This window comes from Azolla caroliniana, unplaced genomic scaffold (assembly GCF_043228905.1).
Source record: "Azolla caroliniana isolate FFs.n. ecotype wild unplaced genomic scaffold, voAzoCaro1.0.p SCAF_14, whole genome shotgun sequence".
Lineage (NCBI taxonomy): Eukaryota > Viridiplantae > Streptophyta > Polypodiopsida > Salviniales > Salviniaceae > Azolla > Azolla caroliniana.
This window is the reverse complement of record NW_028230449.1, coordinates 4,874,481-4,897,506: the sequence shown is the minus strand read 5'-3', so window position 1 is coordinate 4,897,506 and position 23,026 is coordinate 4,874,481. Positions and strand designations below refer to the sequence as shown.

Below are 23,026 nucleotides of genomic sequence, written 5' to 3'. Positions count from 1 at the left end.
TGCATGGAGCTATAAAGTAAGACTCATTCAAAACTGTTATTATATGGGCATTTCCAATTGAGTGACTAAATTTAACATCATGCTCCAGTGATAGTGACCTCAATGGCTTGAAAGTCGGTGCTACATCATTTCAGATAAACTCGGTGCAATCTACCGTTTGCATGGAGCTATAAAGTAGGACTCATTCGAAGCAGGAATGGACTGTTACAACAGGAATTTATGGGTCAAATGCATGCAAAATCGACTTTCTACAATGCAATCAAATGTAGGCCGAGCCAGCGAGCATCATCATCATCATCATCATCATCATCATCATCATCATCATCATCATCATCATCATCATCATCATCATCATCATCATCAATGATTACAGGGGTAGAAGGAGAATCAATGCTAGGCTACGAGGAAACATGCTAATCTAATCGATCGGGTGTTAACAGGCGATCCAAGGTGTGCCTTTACCCGATCCGATGGATGCAATGAATGAGTCAGGTCAGGAGACGATGGTATTTCGTTTCTATTCGAGCAGACATAAACACAGTTTCCTGCATTGCTTCCGAGACATGTTTCCAAGAGCCGCTCTCCTTTAGTCTCTGTGTGTGACACGTGTTTCTTTTGGGGGTGGGGGGGGGGAATTTCCGATGTCTTTGAAAGAGGGGGCATATTTTGGAAATAAAGCAAACATATCTCTCGCTATTTCTTCTTCTTCTTCTTCTTCAGAAGGAAGCTATGGCGACGAAAGTAAAGGGAGAAAGAAACGAGAGAACTAGTAAACCCTAAACCTATACTACCTGTAAACCCTAGAAACCCTCACCCCGTCCTCCTCTATCTTTGCCACAGCAGAACGAAAGAAGGAAAGAAAGAGCGGCAGAGGGAAGAGAAGAGATTATATACATATTTATAAAGGACAAGGATAGTCCTCTCTACCATGCCTCTGTTCATCACTGATTCGGAGCTCGAAGCAGCAGGCTCTGATGTCTCTCTCGTCGCAGAGCGTGCCGACGCGTATATTCTCGATCTCTCTCAGAAGCTGGAGGCTATGAAAGCGCGCGCTGATGCTTCCGCCATCACTTCCGAGCAGCGGTGTTCCGTGGTTGAGCAGAAGTTCCTCGCCATCTCCGCGCAGTTCCGGGAGATGGAAAATACCAAGACTCAGCTTGAGAATACATTGCAAAGCCGATCGGCAGAGCTCTCGCAGGCTCAAGCACAAGTCCATAAGCTGGAGCTTGAATTGGTAAGGCTTCACCTATCTTGTGTTTGTTTTGCGTTTAAACTGCAAGTTCAGTGTTTCTCTATGTACATATATAGACAATGTAATTCTTTTTGATGCACTTTTACGAAAACAATTCATTCAAACTGGATTTTCTGATATTTTCTCGGTATAGAAAGTGGACTCTAATAAAGAAAAAGGTGTTCAAGTGGGAATTTACTCAAGAGATGTTTATAAATTGAATATTTTGGCATGAATTTTTGTACATGCATTTGAACATCCTCAATTTGGAAATGAAATCCATCAGCTGAAGCTTGAATTGATATGTTCTTTCCTGTTAGCAAATAAGCTAGTTATTTCATGTTTTATATGCTTCTTTATTTTGAGAGGAAGATGTTTTGGTATCATTTTGAATATAACTTATGTATTTGGATGCTTGATGTCCTTGCTTGTTTGCATTTAAAGTGTATTTCGATGTTTTTTCTCTCTCTCTCTCTCTCTCCCCTATACATGTGCATTTTTATACATATGTACTATTGTTATCTATGTTTGTATCCATGGGTATATTGAGTCTAATAATAAAACAGGAGGCTTCTAGCCTAGAAAAGTTACTATTTTCAGTACACGTGCTTAAACTCTACAGTCTTTTATACAAGATGTCTAGGGTTCGATGGTCGTTCACATCTTTTGTTCGGATTTTCAATGTATCATTCATCTCTCTCTCTCTCTCTCTCTAACCTGAGAATCTCACGTTTGCCAAAAACCAGATTCCCTCGTTTCCTTTTTTTCATCTTATTTACTTTTATATTTACTGTGTAATCTTTATTTTATTTTGATTTGTTCTCAAAGACGAGACAACACTTAAGATGTAATCTTCTGTTTGGTCTTATAGGCCATTTTGGCCTTATAAAAGACGTTAATATATCTTTCTTTCTCTCCCCCATTTCCCAGGAATTCGATGGGCATGGTTTTGAACATAAATTATGTGGTCATGATATTTATCCAGAAACTCATGAGTAGAATGAGGATAATTAGAAAGCAGCAGTGACTTAATGCATTAATAGTTCAGTAAAAGCAAGTAGTAATGTGTGCAGTGTCCACATGCATGACTAATGCAATTAATTAATAAATCGAGAACAGTACAATAGTGGCGAAAATACACTTGATGCAATAAAATCTTACAATTACTATAATGTTTAAGCACCATAGAGAGTTCTTGAAATGCTGTATAAAGTCCATAGTATGATAGAATTATGGTCTAGAAATTTAGGACTAAGAAAGAAGTATGAATCAACATTTATTTTTCTAAGTAACCTACAGTAATATTACTTATAACATGACATGCCATGCCTAACATATGCGATACATTGTTCAAAGCTCATCAACGTTTTGGCTTAACTGTCAAGACTCAAGTATTTTAGGGACGTCATTAAATAAAGACTTCCATAATCAATTAGTGTTTAGTAGTTGAGTCATATTTCCCTCATTTTACTTAGATCAGCTGGCCAGTTTCCCTTAACATATGGATCAGAAGGTTTTTCAGTGTGCAGAGCTACAAATTTCCCAGAAGTCAATAATTGGATTAGTTTTTTTAATGTATTTGTTTCTATTTCTGGTTTGATATCACGGTTTCATATTGCCTGCTTCTCTCCTCAAATTGGCTATGCAATTACCACCATGATCAACTTGGAAACTCTTAAACATTTTTGCACTGTTTGCAGATTATGCTCCATAGTATGTTATACAATCATGAGAACATATTCAACTTATGATTTATTTTCATTGGGATTAGGCGATATATATTTCAGTTCCTTTTTGGGAATTGTGAAGGAATTTCAATCGATAGGAATGGTGATTCCATATTCCTATGAGCTAATAATGTTTTGAAGTAATCATATGTGTTATAATGTGCAAAAGTGCTCTCTGAAGCATATGCATCATCATCATATTGCATTTTTCATGCTCCTTCATGTTACTGATTAATGAATTGGTTGTAAGTCAGCTTTGAAGTCCATAATTTTCACAACTAGCTCATTCATGACTACTCAATATAGCAATTTTTTGTTGTAGATGAAAAGAGATACTGACAGGGAACGATCTTCATGTGAGCTCAACGAAATACGAAAAGCGCGTAGAGAACTATTGGAAATTGTGGAGCAGAAGAACACAGAGATGAATGAAAAGAATACATATATAAAAATGTACCTTGACAAAATTGTAAGTGTTGAACCTATGCATTGAAATATGAAACAATGCCTACTGTTTTCCTTGAAGAATGAATATGAGAAATTTGTTTTTGTCAGTTATGAAGACCGTTGTAATGGATATATTTTTGCAAGTCAATATTGGTCAATATAATGTAAAGCTTTGTTACTGAAACACTCTATAAATAAGTAATATTCGTTGGTTCTTCTATCATATAGTGTTTAATATTTGACTTGTTTCACTCTATAGGAAAATGTATAGTGGGGCCATTTAGCACACTACTGACCTCACTGTAGGCTTGGCATGAATATGCAAATGTACTCTTATGACATTTTGGAGCAGCCCCCCTCCTGCACCCACATGGCTCATGCCCTTGTGTATTCACCTTTTTTCCTCCACAAAAGATGAGAAATGCCATTTATAGGTTACAAATTGGAAGACCCAAGATCATGATGGATTGATAGGTTGCCTGTGACACCTAGCTTCCCCTTCTTGCACACCTCCTTAATGGAGCTGTGTGAAGGCTTCCCTAGGAGCTGAACAGAACTTAGCATTGTATCGATATTCAAGAGGGGATCCCTTGATACCTAGCAGCTACAGGCTTATCATGATTGTCCATTATTTGATAAAACTATATGGATCAGTTCTAGTGGCAGAAAAATGGCCGCTGTTCAGCCAGACATGCAGGTTTCTGAATAGGGCTCACAACTTTGGATTACATATTGACCCATGCAGCGACTAGAAACCCTCCCTGTAAATATGAAATGGGATATAAGCACTATATGAACCAATGCGAGGAAGCACTCCTATTGGGTTGTCGGAGGTCGTGGCTAGCATGATTGGAGTAAAACATGGATGCTCACTGTCACCCACTCCCTTTGGTTTTTATATAGATGAGATATCTAATTACACAGAGAGATTGTGTAGATTAGGAGCATTCTTAGCAGGGGTAACCATACTAAGGTTACTAAATACCAATGCCATTGTGTTGATGTCCGACTCTTTGGAGGGATTATGAAGAAATCCAAATGTTTTAAAGTCATTTTGTATAGATAAAGATTTGTAGTCAACCTTGATAAAACTGAAGTTATGGTTTTTAACACCATACAGGTATGGGTAACGAGATCAGAACTGGATTTCTTTATTAGGAGAAGAAAAGGTGGCATATACATGATTCTATACATCTAATAATCACATTCACAGGGCCATGGTTCTCCCTATGGCAGGGTGGATATGCAGCCTTAGTGCTCTTGAAGAAAATGTGCACATATATAATTCCAAGAACCATGAACTACCTTATGGTTGTTTGCTACATTTGCAACACCAGCTCTTCTCTACAGAGTAGAAAAATTGGCAGTGATCCTTCATCGGGCAGATACCTAGACAGATTTTAGAGAGACCTTTAGTCTCGATGATCGCCCATATGAAAGAAGCAAAGCATCAGTGTGCCTTATGATATAATTCGGGTGGAGATGAGAGTAGTCCCAGTAGTGACAAAGGCATTATTCTGATCTGTGAACACAGCAAAGGCACTCAAAACTAGTACTTATGTCATCAAAAGAAATTGCTGAACATGGAGATGAGGATTTTTGGTATACTGATGCATGCAAGAATGGTTCCAATTGCATGGCATACGTATAAACATACTACCCCATCTCAATATAGCTTGGATTGTCCACATCTGAATATATCATGGAAAAGAATTAGAGTGATCCAAGATGATATGATTGAATTGTATAATGAAAGAACATGGATTAGTCTAGTCCCCCATCTCTTGATTGAACGACATTCCACTATAAGGCTCTCTTTTTACACATCATAGGATGAATTGATTATCTAGCTTTCTTATTTGGATACACATCTACATATCTCATGTGTGTTGTTGTGTGATAGGGCAACTTAGACCCTCTTCACATTAATTTGAAATTTTGAAATAGTAAAAAGACAAATAGAGACTAAGAATCTTGTTATTGGTACATGTAAGATTTTCAAGTTAGGTATATTGCAGTTTTTGTCTTTGAAAGATCTCTAACATAGGTCAATCCAGAATGGAGAGGTCTCCAAAGTAAGAGAAGGACCTAGGATGGTGGCAAATAATGGTTTTTATATGTCGATGACAAGGGTGGTGAGATTGTGATCTTGGGGCCGGGCCTACGTGCATGACAAATTGCTATTGCTTGATCTATTGTAACACCTTTGTTATGTCCTGGTTGTGAGCCCATCTATGTAGCCCTTGATTGACTTGTAGCATGAATTGGAGTGATGGGGCTAAAGAAAGTTGTGATTGTGCTTCGTTGATGAGCTTGTGTGGATGTACTATTGTCCTTGAATAACTTTTCCATGTGTCGTTTGAGTTCTAGCAAGAAAAGTCCCAAGCACCTTAGTCCTCATATTCCATTACCTTGTGTAGTGGTGGGCCAAAGTCTCGTTTAAAGAGGCAATGGTATCTTCCCCTTATATCATAAAAAATCTATAGTGACATAATGTTGTTTCCACTCCCTGATGACACAATTGGCAAATCCTTTCTTCTAGAGGTATTTGTGCATATTTGCCTACCTCAATCTTGAACTAATGTGATGAAGTTCACAGCTGCCCTATCACACTGCATAATGCATAGGATAGATGTGAATGAATAACTTTTCCATGTGACTTTTGAGATCTAGCAAGAAAAGTCCCAATCACCTTAGTCCTCATATTCCATTACTTTGTGTAGTGGTGGGCCAAAGTCTTGTTTAAAGAGGCAATGGTATCTTCCTCTTATTTCATAAAAAACACTATAGTGACATAATGTTGTTTCCACTCCCTGATGACACAGTTGGCAAATTCTTTCTTCTAGATGTATTTGTTCATATTTGCCTACCTCAATCTCTAACTAATGTGATGAAGTTCACAGCTGCCCTATCACACTGTAGAATGCATAGGATAGATGTATGTCCATATAAGATGGCCTGATGATGAATCCATCCTCTGATGTGTGTAAAAAGTGTCTTATAGTGGGCCATCTTCCTACCAATTGATATTTTGGGGCTGATCTATGTTATCTTGTTTCCAAATTAATAATATCAATCTGGATTACGCATTCATCTCTCATGTCCGATTCTAATCATCCATTTGATGTGTATACTAATTACTTCGAACTACTTGGCTTGTATTGAAAGGGTACCTTTGGTCATGTTTAGATGGGGACAATCCAAGCTATATTGGAACAGGGGTAGTGTATTTACATTTATGCCATGTGACTTGAACCATTGTTGCATTTCAGCACCCAACAATGAATGTCTCCATGTTCAGCAAGTTGTTTTGATGACATAAGTGTCAACCTTGAGTACCTTTGTTTAGGGAGCTCCCAAAAATGTTGGATACAGGTCACTGATTGGAATAATGCCTTGATGATTATAGGGCTGCTCATCTCTACCCTGTTCAGCAAGTTGTTTTGATGACATAAGTGTCAACCTTGAGTACCTTTGTTTAGGGAGCTCCCAAAAATGTTGGATACAGGTCACTGATTGGAATAATGCCTTGATGATTATAGGGCTGCTCATCTCTACCCGGATTAAATCATAGGGCACCGATGCTTTGCTCCTTATCATCCGGGCAATCATTGCGACTACATTTCTAAATATTTCCAGCTATTTGCCTTGTTAAGACTTAGTCTCCATGTTTTTACTCCATAGAGAAGAGTTGGTGCCACTAGTGTATCAAATAGCCTCAGTTTAGTTCGTGGTTCATGGAACTGCAAATATGCACATTGTCTTTTGAGAGCACCAAGGGTTGCTTATGCATGAGAAAGTTGGGCACAATCAGCCTTCTGCAAGGAGAACCTAGGCTCTACAAATGTTACTCAGGTATGTGTAGGAGTGTGTATGCCACCTTTTCCTCTCCGAAGAAGAATTTTTGTTCTGATCTTGCTACCCATGCTTGGGTGATGTTAGACACCATCACTTTAGTTTATCCATGTTTATTGACACACCTTTGTCTGTACAAAGTACTTTTATGGCTTTTAGATGTCTTTGTAGTTCCTTCGGAGAGTAAAAAGTCAGCACAATATCATCAGCATATAGTAATATTTGTATGGCTATACTTTCGAGGTATGCTCTCAAAATCCTAAACCTAAGACAAGGGTGGTGAGATCATGGTCTACAAGGCTCGGGACTATGTGCATGACAAATTGCTATTGCTTGAACTATTGTAACCCCTTTGCAATGTCCTGGCCAGGAGTCCATTTGTGTAGCCCTTGATTGACTTGAAGCATGAAGAAAGATGGGGCTAAAGAAAGTTGTGATTGCCCATTGTTGACGAGGTTGTGTGTCTGTTGTTGTCCATCAACTTCTCCTTGTGTCTCTTTAGTTCTAGCGAGAAAATTCCTAGGCACCGTTGGTCCCGTATTTGGACTAGAGAGAAGTTGGACAACAATACAACCACAATAGCTCATCAATAGGGAACAATTAAGACTTTCTTTAGTTCCATCACTCATGCTACCAATCAATCAAGAACTACACAAGTGGGGTCTTCTTCAAAGGGGTTACACTAGATCAGCCAATAGCCATTTGCTGTGCATGTAGACCCCAACCTCGTCACCCTTGTCATTGACAAATAAAGGCCATTACCGTCCTGCACTGAAGTTCAGAGATATTTCCATCTTGATGTGGCTTATGTTGTAGATTTTTAGGTCACAATTAGTAGAGTTTGAACATCAATCATATATGAAATGCTATAAATGATATATGACTTGGCAAACTAGATCAAACTTAGAGCTAGCATTTGCTCTGGAAATAGTCTTTGAGAAATAGGATACATATTTGCTGGAAGCTGATATTATTCATGTACAACTTACAATGAAGTTTTGTGTCCAGATTTTAACATTTTTTGTTCTGTATTTCACTTTTGAAATGGCAGGTATTCTTGACAGATGAAAGAAGTATTCTAGAAGGTAAGCTTCATGAGGCTGAAGCGGAGATGGCTCGGTCTCAGTCAGTTCAAGCACGCCTGTCACAGGTGGGGAAAAATCTTTTTTGTCTTATTTTGCTCGTATAAAATTGTCTTTGATTACTGAATCCACGCGTCAATGTTGGATAACAGGAGAAAGATCTGTTGGAACAGCATAATACATGGCTGAATCAGGAGTTAACTGAGAAAGTTAGCACGTTGCTGAAAGAAAAAAGGAGTTCCTCAGATATGGAGATGGAAATGCGTTCAAAGCTTACAATGGTTTGTGGAAAACGTATTTCCATTGATTTGATTAATTGATATTGGATGTGGTAAAATATCTCTTGCTTGTTATAGGTCGAACAAACATGCAAACAGACAGAGGAGTCTCTTCAAAGAAACAAGGAACAAGTGAAAGATTTGGAGTTGCGCCTGAATCAGACTCGAGAGGTGCAGTGGAATCAGCAAAATGTCTAAACAAGTTTAAAATATGCATAGTGGATCACTGAATTACTCACCGTTGCCTTCTGTTTTGATGTCATGATATTTCTTATTAATTACTCTCTGTTTGTGCTGTCATGGATCCTTTTCCAGGAGCTCAAATTTACAAAGGAGAATGCAGAGAATAAAGAGAATCACCTTTCTCTTGAGCTTGAAACAGTAACCTCTCTATCCCTCAATGAGATGTCAATGTGTTAATAGGCAGACTTCATAACTGATTAGAATGTAGATGTCTAGCATCCCCATGGAAGGACTTGTTTCATATAATTTTTCCCTTTTTTGCTATCTTTTCATCCCCTCAATTCTCATTATATGAGCACACATTCTTATTCTATCTTATTAAACACTTCCCAAGATTGTACACTTTGTATGTGAGTTTGAGTATGGAACTAAGGTTGTCTGTTTAAAGTACGGCCTGGGCTGTGCGATAGTTCTGCTTGTATTAGGCTCCTTACGAGGTCCGTAAGTCTCAAATCTCCCTTTCAATTAAGGAGTTCCATTGACATTAATTGCATAATTCATGCAGGCCTCAAAGCTTGTTGAATTATATAAACAAAGTTCAGAGGAGTGGTCAAACAAAGCCATCGATCTTGAAGGTGTCATCAAAGCACTTGAGGTAAGCATGTGATATGTTATTATATGTGGAGCTATGCTCTTTCACTAAAACTGTGTTTCTTATCATGTTGGGATTTGGTAAAGGCTCATTTGAATGATGTTGAAGCTGAATTAAAGAATCATTTAGCGAAGGAAGTGGAGATGCGTAAAAGTGCTGAAAAGGTAACGAGATTGTTCTGGTTCTTGTGATTTTTGCAAAATCCCTGTCCCTCGAAAAGAAGTCAGATATAATGGTGCATTGTAAATTTTCTGAACTGAAGTCTCTGAGGAACAATGCATGTGAAACTTTCCTGCATAATAGATTATCAGAACATCATGTAATATTCTGTCTACTTGAGTATCACTTTTCCCTTAATGTCCCTTGAATTAAGAGATATGTGCCTAGAATATATTTTCGTTATCGGAACATCATGTATTGTGCTGTCTATTTGAGTAGCACTTTTCCGTTGATGTCGCTTGAATTAAGGGATATGTGCCTAAGAATATTTTCCTTTTTCATTTGATTATGCCTATATGTCCAATGAGTGGTCAACTCATTTGTCCCTTGATAGGATGCTATGGAGGCAAAGGAGAAAATAGAAAAGCTTGAAAAGGAGATAGAATCTTTGAAGAAGGCTAAAGATGAAGAGTCTTACTCATTGTTCAGTAGCTTGCCAGATACAGCCTCAAAGGGGCACAACATCAGGTAATGAGGTTTTTATAAGCAATAAGTATTTATGTTCTAACAGACTCTAAAAAAGATGTGGTCTTTCACTTTCCAGTGATCGGCAACTCTCACTTGAACTTGAAGAACTTCACCATGATGCATCTGTACTTCCTATTGTTCCAGCTGGAATATCAGGAACGGCTCTAGCTGCAACATTATTACGTGATGGATGGAGTGTAAGCATTTATCTTTCCCTTTAAACTCATAGATGTTGAATTTAGTATCATATTAATATCCTTATTTATTTTGCAGATAACAAAAATATATGTCAAATATCAGGAGGCTGTGGATGCTTGGCGCCATGAGAGACAAGAGAGAAGGCATTCAGAGGCTCTCCTTCAACGTGTATAGTACTTTCTAATGATGTTAATGAGTGTTATCTGGATAGGTGTTGTAGGAGCTTTTGTAACACAATATATAATAGTAGGGGCATCACCATATATATCATGAACAATCAAATTCAAGTAGTCAACTTTCGCATCAAATTCTTGACTGGAGCCAGAAAACAGTGATGGGCCATTGGTCTTTCCGCCTTCTGATGATTTGTTTCATCTGTCTGATTTTGGTTACAGGTACTTCAAGAAATAGAACGGAGAGCAGAACAGATTTTGGATGAACGAGGTTTTTTTTCCAATCACTATTATCAGCTATCTATTCTACTGTGTAACGCATGGTGATTATGTTTAACAATAATCTAGCTTCTTACTTTCTTATGAATATGTTGCAGCTGAGCATTCCCGCATGGCAGAGGCCTATGCACTCATAGAGGAAAGACTACATCTGTCTGTTGAAGAACAGTATTCATTAGAAAATCAAATCATGGAACTAAAGGTATGTGATGCATTCACTGATAAAGTTTACGACTTCAAGGAAACCTATAACATACTATGGCCATGCAGGCAGAAGTACGAAAGAGGGAACGTGATTTGAATGCTTTGAAGCAAGAATGCTCTGATCTTCAATATCAGGTAATGATTCAGAAGGATGGATATTAATCTAGATTTATGCCCTTTCAAGATGCACAAGTTCACATGTCCTCTTGTACCATTTTAGGTAACAACTCTGCTAAAGGAATGTGCCGATGTAAAACACCATTTATTTGGTGACAATGCTTCTCTTAAAACTGATTTTGAAGACCAAGAAATGATTCCAACAACAGCATCTGATGCTTTGATATCTCAACGATTGGTACGCTGAGCAATGTGTACTTGGTACTTGTCTATGTGTATTCTTTTTTTAATCAATTTGCTATTGTTAAATTTTTTTCCAGGTTACATTCAAGGATATTCATGAAATGGTTCAACAAAACAGTCAACTGCGTGCTATTGCTCGATCTCTTAGTCAGCAAAATGAGGAACATGAGAAAGAGCTAAAGGTAAATGAATAATAGTCTTCTAGCACAAGACAGCCCTGTCTTTGCTCATTGGATATGTATCACAGGAAGCCTTTGATTTGCAACTGAAAAGGAGGACTGATGAAGCTGCCCAAAAAGTATCAACAATTCTAAGAAAATCAGAGGAGCAGATACAACTTATATCTTCACTTCAGGGGACAGTATGTATATCTTCACTTTAAGGATGAAAGTGAGATTATGAGCCACTGTTCACTTCAGGACCTCGTGATTTTTCTCTACATCTTGTGATATACTTGATACTCATGATTTTCAGGTTGGGATGTATAAGAGACTTTATGAGGAGGAGCTGAAGTCTCGCATTGGTGGTACATTGCCAAAGGAAAACAAGATCATTGCCACAACAGGTAATATTCATACAGAAACAAATTTACAGGTAGATATATATTTTGAATATTATTAAAAAACATTTGTTATTGACTGAATTATGTTATTACAGAAAGTAATGGAAATGATGTGCGCAACTTGGTTATCAAATCAGAGGTGAAATAAATATTCACATTGATGCATAATCAAAACTATGAGTGTAATCTGTTGTTTCTTCATTTATTATTTTTCTAACGCAGGAAGAAATTGAAAAGGTGCGAAAAGAGACTTCTGATCGTTTGTCAGTTTTGGAAGAAGAATTAAGCAAATGCAGGTATACCAAAAACGTGATGCGTTTGTAATTGTCTTTTAAGGCCTTTCAGAAGGGTACATTTGCACTATGATGTACTAAAACATTAAAAAATCTTGCTACTTCCTCAGTAAACCTATAGCCGTTGCACCGTGCACAAATGGCTTTTCATTTTGGTGGATGACCCTGCTTCTTTATCTTAGTATTAGACATAAGGAGTTGTTTAAATATACAAACTTATGGTTATTTATTTGTCAGAAATCTAATTTCCTTTTCTGCTGCTACTTGGATATTATATTGTCAATCTTATGTTGAAGCCTATGCATAATCAATTGGCTTTTTGGCTATAACTTTGGAACTTTCCCAAGATGAAGATAAAATGTCGAACTTGGTGAAAGCTAGTATATTGATTGGACAGAATGTGGTTCTTGTTACCTGTTAAATAATTTTTTTAGAGGTGTAATGGTGTTTAATGAAGTATCTAAATATTCTTCTGACATTTTTAGGCAAGATACCAACTTGGCGCGGATGGAAAGAGATCGTCTGGTTGTAGAGTCAAATTATGCTAGAGAACAGCTGCAGAGAATAATCAATGATTCTGAAAATCAGGTATATATTAATATTGATTGAGAAAAGGTGGTTAATTGAGAGGATGCTTATTAAATATGCATACTTCTTTACAGAGGAAAGAAATGGATGCAGTTTTAGCCAGAAATGTGGAATTCTCCCAGATCATAACAGACTATCAGCGAAGGCTTAGAGAAAATGGGGAGTATGTGCAATCAGTGGAAGAGAATTGTCGTAGACTCTCAGTTGAGGTGTTGAGCAACAGACTGCCTTTAAACACTGCATTGAATGTTGTCGATTGCACTCCATCTCAATAATCTCAGAATATAGGCTGCAACAGATGGTGCAGGGTGGATTAATGCGTTTTTTATTTTTGGAACAGGTAAATGTATTAGAACGAGAAAAAGAGCTAATTTCTAATGCTGAAAAGAGGGCATCCCAAGAGCTTTCATCTTTGTCTGATCGAGTACATAGACTTCAGGTAGAAGCATACTTGTGCATTCCTATGTAGTTATAAACTTTAGTGATTTGACAAATAATGTATTTCTTCTACATTTTAAAGGCAACCCTGGACAATATTCACACCGTGGAGGAAGCTCACGGGGTTAGTATTCTTTTGCATTTAACTGAATACACTAGAACATCTGTTTAATTTAAACGGACATTGATGTCTTGCTTTTCATTGCTTGTTTATAGACTATGAGAGCTGCTGAGAAGAAAAAACTTGAAGATGAAGTCAACCGCATGCAGGTTTGATTAACTATTTGATGCATGTATTTGTGATAGTCCATTGATAAAAATTAGAAAAATTGATTATATCTTGCACTTCTTGAGTTGGCACTCCAGAGCATATATTCATATATTTGCATGTTTACTCATTATTCCCTTAAACATGTTTTGTCTTTTGACTGTGGTGGTTGGTTTGTATATTGGTAAAATCAGACTCAGTTTTTGCTCCTACCATAAACAAATGGAATATATTCTCTTCTCTTCTCTTAAGATGTAACCTCTTGTTTGGCCTCTTAAAAGACGTTATTATATCTTTCTGCCTTTCTTCTTTCTTTGTGTTTATATTATATTTGCTTGATCTCAACATGACAATTTTATTTAAAATTGATTATCTTTTGCAGAAAGAATGGGTAGAAATGAAACATGAACTTGAATGTTAGCAAGTTCATGTTTGACACTTCAACCTCAACATGTCAATTTCCTCTAAAAAATGATAATCTTTTCCAAAAAGAATGAGTTGAAATGATACATGAATTGACTCATTACAAGCCCATGTTCAACACCTTATGAACGATAACGAAACTTTTCATTAAGCATACATAATTTCTTTTGCAGAAAGAATGGGTGGAAATGAAGCATGAACTTGACTCTGAGCGAACTCATGTTCGACACCTTATGAATGAACGTGATATGTCTGTTAATCAGACAATGGATCGGATCGAATCATTAGCTAAAGAACTTACAGATGCACTGAATAAGGCTTCAATGTTTGAGGCTCGATCACTTATTGCTGAGGTAATGTTCATGATAATGATTAGTTCTGAATTCAAAATGGATACAATCACGAAATGAGTTTTTTTTATGTTAAAGATTGCATTTAGAATGAAGAGATTGAACTTTCTGATTTGTAATCTGGTTGATTGAGACTATGAAACAAGTCTGTTGTGCAATGTAATCCATATATAAGATGTCAAGAAATCCAATTCAAATGGATTTTCAATGTTCGTCAACACAGTTTGGCCCAAGCAACTCCTGAAAATTTCTATTTCAAATGCTTACAAATCTGAAAAGATTGTGATTTGTGATGCTGTCAGTTTTTATCTCCATTAACGTTTGTATTGGTGCTACAGAATCGGTGTATCGAATTGGAGGCAAACTTGAAAAGAACTGAAGAAAAGGTAGATTGTGCAATCCTGAGATCTTGATGGAATACTTCAAATTCCTGAATTGATTTAACTGGTCATTTTCAGGTGAATATTATGTCAGCCAGGAAAGAAACAGGGAAGGATGTGAAGGAGGGTGAATTGGAGACAGATACAGAAGTATGTGTGATCTAAGCATGAACATTATGTTCTCTCTGTTCCTGAAAGCGTATTTTATGAATATGAAATTGTTTTGTAGGTTTTGACTCTGTTGGGGCAGACAAGGGAAGAGGTTGAGCATCTAAAAGAAGAATTGGATGCTTCCAAGAGCCACACGGATCAGGTTTTGGAATTACTGGCCTATGTTTACAGTGTCAAGGACTATTTTTGTTGTTTTACACAGTTTTAAATTTGTTTTGAATTTCTTTAGTACAAAAAGCTAGCTCAAGCAAATGAGGAAGCTCTCCTTCGAGTGGAGGATGCGCACAATCGATACAAAGAAGAAGTAATGCTTTTAAGACTCACCACACATGTGTTTATCTATTGTAATGTATCTTGGGATAGATTTTCACATATAAATGCACTTTATTTGCAGGCAGAGAAAATGAAAGAATCTCTTGAAGCTGAACTATCATCTTATAGGAATAAGGTAATTGATTTAGAAAAATTGCTCATGACCAAAGAAAATGAGTTGCTGGAAGCTGAAACAAACAAGGAGTCAGCTTTAAGCACAGCTCAGAAAGATCTTGCTTTGCTTCGTGAATCAGATTCTGGGAAACGGTAGGATTCCATTCAATGCTTCAATCCTTTCTTTCCCTTCAATCCCAACAAATTAAGTTCTTGTAATTGTAATATGTAATATTTTCTGATGTTCTTGGGCATTTTATCAACAATGTCTTCTTTTGCATTCCAAACAGCATCTTACTAGAACAGGCAGAGGAGCGCATCAAAACACTGAAAAATGAGCTGGAGAAGCAACATCAGCTTTGGCGTGCTGCACAAACTAACTATGAACGGCAGGTCGATAAATATTTCTAAAATCTATAAAGCATGGTTTATTATACTGGAAAAATCTCTGGATACCTCTCAAGACAAAATTGCCAATGCTTATAAAAACACTTTTGCCTTTTCCAATAATATGCATTATAGTCTGGCATGAATTTTAAATCCAAAATCAATGCATGAAGTACCTTCAAGTATCTAAGGTCGTAGGAAAGGAACATTTCTTGTGATAAATAAAGCCTTCTTAAAACAATGTTCACTGATATAGATTAAGGTGCACGTAATATCATCGTTCCTAATCAGATGTTTATTAAGGAATTCTTGTTTGTTTTCTATGTTCTTATATTTATCAACTGAACATGTGGAGGAAATTTGTTTTTTTTATTTTAGGTTCTTCTCCAAGCAGATACTATACGTGAATTGACTGTAACATCTCAACACAATGAAAAACTAGAGAAAGAAGTTGCAGATTTGCGGTCAAAATTGACTATCTCCATGTCTGAACTTGTATGATCATTTCTTGGGGGCATAAAGGCATAATTATGTTCTTTTTTTCTTTCTAATTGGGATATCACTGATATCTGATGATAGGAATCATCAAGTGTTTCCTGGGAGATGGAGAAAGAGTCATTACTTTCAGAGAAAGAAAGCCTGACAAGCAAATTAAGGGAAGTGGAGGAGCAGGTATAATGGTTGTTTAAATCAGAAGCTTCTGATGGATGGTTTAGAGCCTTGTAATAATAAGGTAATGCTATTCATAGAATCGGATCTTGCTGGACCGCGCTGAAGCTACACATACAAGATCAGCAGAATATGAGATGACTGGCGATACACATAAAAGCATTGACCATACAGAAAATGATCTACATGATATAATTCGCTATCTGCGTCGATCTAAAGAAACTGTAAGTATCATACTGGCTTGCTTTTGCTACAAATAATGGCTATGAAATAATAATGGAATACTATTTTGTCTTCCGAAATTGTCTTGGTGTTATCAGTCAGATATGGAGATATCACTTTTGAAGCAAGAGCGAACTCGATTTCAGAAACAGGTGGGCCAAAAAGCATAGATTTTTTCTGCTGACTTGATAGGTCATGTAAGAAAAGTTGATTGGTGCACACTGCATAAGTTTAGGTTCATGATGTCCTGTGTTTTAATTGCTCATGTGTTCAATATCATTTCAGCTTGAAGCAGCACTGCATGCAGCCGATGATGCTCAAGCGACTCTTCGTCGTGAACGTGAGAGTGCTCGAGTTGCCCTTTGTTCTGACGAAGAGTTCAAATCCCTACAAGCCCAAGTAAGGCTTTGATTATTCTTCGGGATCCTTGAGTTTAAATTATGGTATATTTCATAAATAGTATAAACTGTGCCCCAAAATGTAGGTAAGAGAGATGAGACTACTGAGGGAAAGCAATGAGCAACTCAGAATGGAAAACAAAAGAAACTTTGAGGAATGCCAGGTATATAAGTTTGGCACAATACCTTTCTTTTCATTCCTTAATTATATGTCTGAATTGATCAATGCATGTCAGGGAATAACTTCTTTATATATAGTGTGGAGTGGCCATGGCCGTAGCCCATGCGGCCGCCATGTTTAACAATTAGGTGCCATGTGCACATGTGTAATAGCCCATTTGGGCCTCTATATAAGTGGAGTGTGTGCCCACCAAAAAGGAAGTGGAGATTTCCCTGCTTGCTTCTTGTGTATCCAATATCCTTTTGTGGAAAAAGCTGCTTTGCAAAAGTTTAAATGCATTTGATTGAATTCAGAGTTTACGTGAGAAGTTGCAAAAGGAACAATCAGAGGTGGAGTCACTAAGGAAGTTACTAAGAGAGCGGGAAGTGGAGCTCGAGGCAACTTTTAAGGATGTTGATTTGCAGAAGGCAGAGGTCGCTAGGTGGGAGAACAGAGTTTCTCAGGTATAATCAATTAACATAATGTTTCTTTCTGTCTTTTGAAGTTTGGTTTATAACTGTCATTCTCTTGACAGCTACATCAAAAATACAAATCTTTTGATGTGGATGACTATAATCGCATACAATTAGAGCTGACATCCTCCCAGGTTCATCTACGATCTACTTTTGGAATTTTGCCTACATCATTAAGTTGTACAAAATTCTTTGTGAATATGAACATGCACTGTTGCAAATGTCTACAGGAAACTTTGAGGTTACATCAATCTGAATTAGAAGCAGCCAAAAGGGAGTTGGAGAAGCTAGATGCAAGCAGAAGAGAGCTCGAGAAACTGCAGGAGGGCATGCGTCACTCAGAACAGGAAATCTCCTCCAAACATGAGAAAATTGCTGGGCTTGAAAAGCAGTTAAAAGATGTTGAGGTTAGATGGATCAATAATTCCATTTCTATGCTTTCAATATTTTTTGGCAGGAGATTTCTTATGGAATTTTTAGATATAATCATATATGCCCAAATATTTCAGACATTTAAAAGTTATATGAGTAAGGTACATCAAAAGTTTCATACCTAACAAAGTAATATCCTAATACCACACTTGATTAGATTTAGAAGATAACTACATTGTGGGATCTTGAAATAATTATTTGCAAGAGCTTGAAAAATTAATCTCAAGAACTCAAAATAATTAGTCTAGTTTCTCTAAATCCTAATTAAATCCCTTGGAATTAATTAACCTCACAATAGTCATGATTTTATGAATGTACCTTAACCATGAACGTCTTCTTGATCCAAAATTTCCACCTTAATCCGTTCGTTATCTCTTGTGAATGTAATCCCTTAATTAATATCTCAGCAAATTTAATATGTAATCATATATTATTAGCATCAATAAATTTAAATATGGCATTTCAGCAAATTCACATTCTTTATTGTTGCCTTTACTGTTGCTAAGATTGAGCTTCCTTTGCTGTTGCATAGGCATCTATGAAGGCTGAAACTGATAAACTAAAGAGACAATTTTTCATTCAGAAGGTATATACCATGTCTCTTCTTCAAATTTTCCTTCTGAAATTTCAATTACAGCAGTGGATCAAAGAAATATATTCTTGCAGCGCAAAATAGAAACAATTATGAAAGAGAAAGATGATGCCATTAAGCAACTTGAGGAGATGAAAGCAAACTCAAGTATCGTTCTGTCTCTATATATTTTGCTTTTGCATGTGTAATTATAACTTAGCAACTAATTTGAATATGTTCTTTAAATAAAATTGAATTTCAGAGGAAGTATACCAGAATACAAGTGTTTTGCTCAAAATTCTCAAAAGTAACCATGTTTTCAAGATTCCCAAACTACTCTCTACGATTCCCATCTCTCTGTTCTAGAAGCACATGGCATTTATGAATAGAAGCACATGCACAAGGAAATGAATTTTGTTTGTCATACATCATGGTTGATAATGTCAAATATTGTGATAATTGTATAATATTTAGGAATAATGTCAAATATTGTGATAAGTAGTTCTAATACACGTCCTAAGTTTGAGTTTTTTTGTTTTGTGCACTGAACTAAGGCAGAGATGCCATTATTGTTGTATGTGTACAGCAAAAAGAGGAACTGGAGAGTCTCATCGAACAGAGGCCCAGATTCGCCAAGAAGTGGCTGCTCAAGTACGCCAAGAAGTGGTTGCTCAAGTTCGCCAAGAATTGGCTAATCTACATGACCAAGCTCTGAAAGAAAATGAAAATCTGCTGAAAGAGAAGGAAACGAGAATACAAGTAAGCATCCCTTTTCATAATAACTTCTGCCTCTGATTATATTGTAATGATTTGGTGCTGCTGGTCTTTTACTATCAGACATTGGAGAGAACACTTGAAAGAGAACGAGAGGATCTGAAGAAGGAGAAAGATGAACATAAAAAGGAAAAACAAAGGAGGCTACGGGACCAAAAGACCTACTATGATTTTGCTCAGAAGCAGGATCAGGTCTGTGTTCAATAGTCTTGTCTCATGTGTTGTAGTGAATATTAATTTTTCTAGTTGTATTATGTAATGTTGCAATTATATTGGTTTCAGGAGAAGAAAATTCTTCTAGAAGAGCTTAGTACACTAAAACGTGAAAATGAGACATCAGAGGTTAGATTTTCATGCTTCAAAGAGAAATATGCTAAATATGCTAAGGATTTTCTAGTTTTTTTGTGGATTTTCTTTCTAAATATGCTAAGGAAATTATAGGAGAAGCAAAGATTGCTTGAAGAAGTTAAGAGAGAAAAAGAAATATCAGAGGTGAGAACTACAATATCATGTCTGTTTTACTGATTTGAAAGTTTAATAAATTTATAGATGTATAAATGATGTTTTAATTATTACAGGAGAAACAGAAGTTAGAAGAACTGAATGCGATTAGGCGTGAAAAAGAGAATTCAGAGGTAAATTTTGAAATTGTAATTTTGTTTTTTATCACATTTTGTTGATGCTGAAATATTTGCAAGTCATTCAGAATGTTCAAGCTAAGAAGACTGGCCGTAGGATAGTCCGACCAAAGATTGAATCGCCGGTTGAACCACAAATACTACCTGAGGCTAGTGAATCAGGAGTCGACATCACAACCGAATTGCCTGAGGTTGAAACTGAAATGCGAGATGACTCAAAGTTTGAATCATCTGTTGTCGCGGAAATTGCTGAGGTTGTCAGCACATCATCAGCAATAATTGTTGCTCCTACTATCAGTTTGATGGAAGATTTGACTGGTGCTCGGAAGCGGTCATCATCACAGGCTCAAGGCCCAGCTGAGGATTCCATCTTTGCAAATAAAAAGCAAAAAGGCGTCGACCTGAGGTCTGTTGCAGAGTCTGAAGCTGTCCAGTCTGTAACTGAAACCCTCATTGTTTCAGAACCGAGGATAGGTGAGATGGATGTAGAGCATACTACAATGGTTGTTACAGTTGTTGAAAACAATGATTCAAACACAATTAGCCCAGAAATTCCGCAGATAATTGATGGCATTGAGAACAATCAAGAAGCTCAGCCAACTCTGCGAAATGAACTGACCGCACCGAAACGTCCTCGAATTGTAAGACCAGGTACATTTTCACCTCATCCTGCAGTGGCCCAAAGGGATGATGTTTTGGTTGGAATTGATGAGGAAAAGGGTGCTGCAGCTGTGGCTGAACCATCATCAGAAATTGTGGTAGCAACAGAAACCAGTGAATTTCTTCCGACAGACGCACACTTTCATACTCTCACGCAACCATCCCCTGAGAGAAACGAAAATATGGAAGCTATAGATATTGCTGACAATATAACTGTATCGTCTCAGGATAAGTTATTTGCTCCTGAGATTGAAGGAAACGAAAGCTTGATCATTGACTTGAATGACACAACCGATTTGTTGGTGGATTCAAGGGGCACTCCACCCTGTTCAGAATTAGAAGTAATCGAAAAAACCTCAGAGCAAGGCATCCCTGAAGGACCATCTAATGATAGTGGCGTTGATATTGAGGATGGTGAGATTGATCCTGATGAGAAGGAAGATCATTTAATGGAGATTCCTCATCAGGTCTCAGGGGATATTGCTGATGAATCCAGTACTCTCACTCTTGATGCTGTTGATAAAGATGCACAGCAGCATGATGAGACCCAGCCTGAAGACAAAACAGCAACGACAAGAAGTGACCCCCAAGAGAAGCATCCCAACGCTTCTGAGACTAGTGAGAATGTGAATGTAGCTGTGCCTCTACAGCAAGTTAGACGGGGTGTAACAGTTTCGGTGCCTGAAAGGCAGATAGGCAGAAGACTGGGTGGCACCCTGCCTCCCTCACCAGGGGCAGCAAGACGCAACACTCGGTCAACTAAGGTCGGTTAATCCACAATTCTGATTTCAATCAGATCTGAACACTATGTTATGTGGGTTGTAAGTCAAATTCTGTTTAAGTTGAAGCTGTTTATATTCATTTTCTGTAGCATCATGTATCAATGAGTTTGAAAGTTTACTATTTTTCAGAGGGGACTTGGAGTGCGAGGACGAGGCAGCCCTTCATCAGCAAATCCTGGAGGTGATAACTACAGCAATTAGAAATTCCAAAATTTGTATTAAAGGCATTTCAATCATATAACTCCTGATTCTATTTTATTTTGCTTTCTTTGAAGCTCGAGGAGACCAAGATGCTAAACTAGGGGATACACAAAGTGGAATCGGGTCTCAACCTCCTAGTGCTGAAGATCAATGATAACTGTATCATATAGCAATTCATGCTTTGTTCAAAAAGGTTGTAATGTAGGGATACATGAAAATCTTCGATTGCTGGTTTTTGAGACAAGTTGTTTTTTGACAACTAATGAACAGGGCCAATTGGCCTATAGCTTTGATCATATAGTCGGGAATTGTGATGTAGAGACCTGGGTTTCATCATTGCAATGATGAGAATGCCAAAGAATCATGTGAGAAAATATGTTGACCTTACTGAGTGTGCTATTATTTGTGGGTGCTCAATTAAGAGTCTTGTTGGTGAGTCAAATCTGAGTCAAAAGCTTCAAGTGTCATTTGAATGTTTAATAAAATATTACATGCTTTTGTAAAGTGTTTGATCAAGTTAATAAGGGGATGTGAAGTAAGGCGCATCACCAATTTTCTCACTAAAGGGATATGCGTGTGGAAGAAAGTTGCGGATAATGATTAAGGTCGATTTGAAACTTCATAATAAGTTGTGCCCTTGTTTTTTAAAGTTGATCTAGATGGTATTATAGTGGTATCAGAATTTCATTGTTAAATTGAGGAACATGAAAATATGAAATGGAATAAATTTACATGTGCGTCCGTATAAGTGGTTCATTCTATTGACCTTTTTTTTGAGGTCGAAATCAATATACAAAACAATGATATCGACAAAAATAGGATTTGTAAGTCTTTCTTTATTTCATACCAAAATAATGTAAGGTCATTTGCTTAATTTTATGCATATGCTTAGAAATAATAATGGTGAAATTTTACTTGATTTGTTTAAAAAATAAATTGTAATAAGATGTTGTCATGATCAATTTAATTATGAGTTCACTATCAATAATATGTTGCAATAGTTTAGTAATAATCACATCTTCCCTTAAGCATTGATGCATATCTTGGATCACAAGAAGTTAGAGTTTGAACTTACATTTTCATCATGTGCAAGTGAAAACGGAAGCTAATCATTTAGTCTCAATGAGGTTGGCAAGATTGGGATGTTACTTAGATATTCAATATTAACCTCATGAATCCAAGATTGGACGAAGGTCTAAAGACATTGCCTTTTACTCTTGATGTTTTTGTTAAGAGCTTGTGGCATTGCACTAAAATATAACCTTTCTTTTTTAGGAGCACATGGACGACTAAATCGTTTCAAGTCATTTAAAAGAATTCATTGGTGTTGTGTTTCCCAATGAAATGTTTGAATGCAATGTAGTAAACAAGTAGTTTTGGATGGAGCTTGGAATGAGACCCGCA

The 23,026-nt window shown here is 37.0% G+C and overlaps 1 protein-coding gene across 5 annotated transcripts; it reads left to right on the top strand.

The window, feature by feature from the left end:
• The first annotated feature begins 857 nt into the window (after positions 1-857).
• NUA (nuclear pore anchor) lies at positions 858-22,039 on the top strand. 5 transcript variants are annotated; one of them, XM_087330800.1, is made up of 52 exons: positions 859-1,234; positions 3,281-3,427; positions 8,312-8,410; positions 8,495-8,623; positions 8,699-8,791; positions 8,936-9,001; positions 9,369-9,458; positions 9,542-9,619; positions 10,009-10,142; positions 10,219-10,339; positions 10,416-10,508; positions 10,736-10,784; positions 10,891-10,994; positions 11,063-11,131; positions 11,217-11,351; positions 11,434-11,538; positions 11,604-11,717; positions 11,831-11,921; positions 12,014-12,057; positions 12,141-12,214; positions 12,697-12,799; positions 12,874-13,008; positions 13,140-13,238; positions 13,320-13,361; positions 13,454-13,507; positions 14,102-14,281; positions 14,617-14,664; positions 14,737-14,808; positions 14,888-14,971; positions 15,059-15,133; positions 15,224-15,408; positions 15,546-15,648; positions 16,021-16,137; positions 16,222-16,314; positions 16,392-16,535; positions 16,632-16,685; positions 16,819-16,932; positions 17,018-17,095; positions 17,406-17,555; positions 17,627-17,698; positions 17,795-17,971; positions 18,529-18,582; positions 18,663-18,735; positions 19,154-19,326; positions 19,405-19,533; positions 19,624-19,683; positions 19,783-19,833; positions 19,920-19,976; positions 20,048-20,630; positions 20,709-21,403; positions 21,551-21,602; positions 21,697-22,039. In XM_087330800.1, exons 1-52 carry the CDS (start codon positions 929-931, stop codon positions 21,774-21,776), a joined length of 6,327 nt encoding a protein of 2,108 aa, XP_087186926.1. In that variant the 5' UTR covers positions 859-928; the 3' UTR covers positions 21,777-22,039. The 5 variants fall into 5 exon arrangements, with proteins under 5 accessions (XP_087186923.1, XP_087186922.1, XP_087186924.1 ...); XM_087330797.1 differs by having other exon boundaries at positions 858-1,234; positions 14,909-14,971; positions 20,048-21,403; XM_087330796.1 differs by having other exon boundaries at positions 858-1,234; positions 19,929-19,976; positions 20,048-21,403.
• Positions 22,040-23,026: the final 987 nt, after the last annotated feature.

Excerpts from the sequence above, each read along its gene's own strand:
- NUA (XM_087330795.1), top strand. The coding sequence starts at position 929 with ATGCCTCTGTTCATCACTGATTCGGAGCTCGAAGCAGCAGGCTCTGAT. Across the intron at positions 8,792-8,935 it reads GCCTGAATCAGACTCGAGAG|GAGCTCAAATTTACAAAGGA; the intron begins GTGCAGTGGAAT and ends ATCCTTTTCCAG. Across the intron at positions 13,009-13,139 it reads GTCGTAGACTCTCAGTTGAG|GTAAATGTATTAGAACGAGA; the intron begins GTGTTGAGCAAC and ends TTTTTGGAACAG.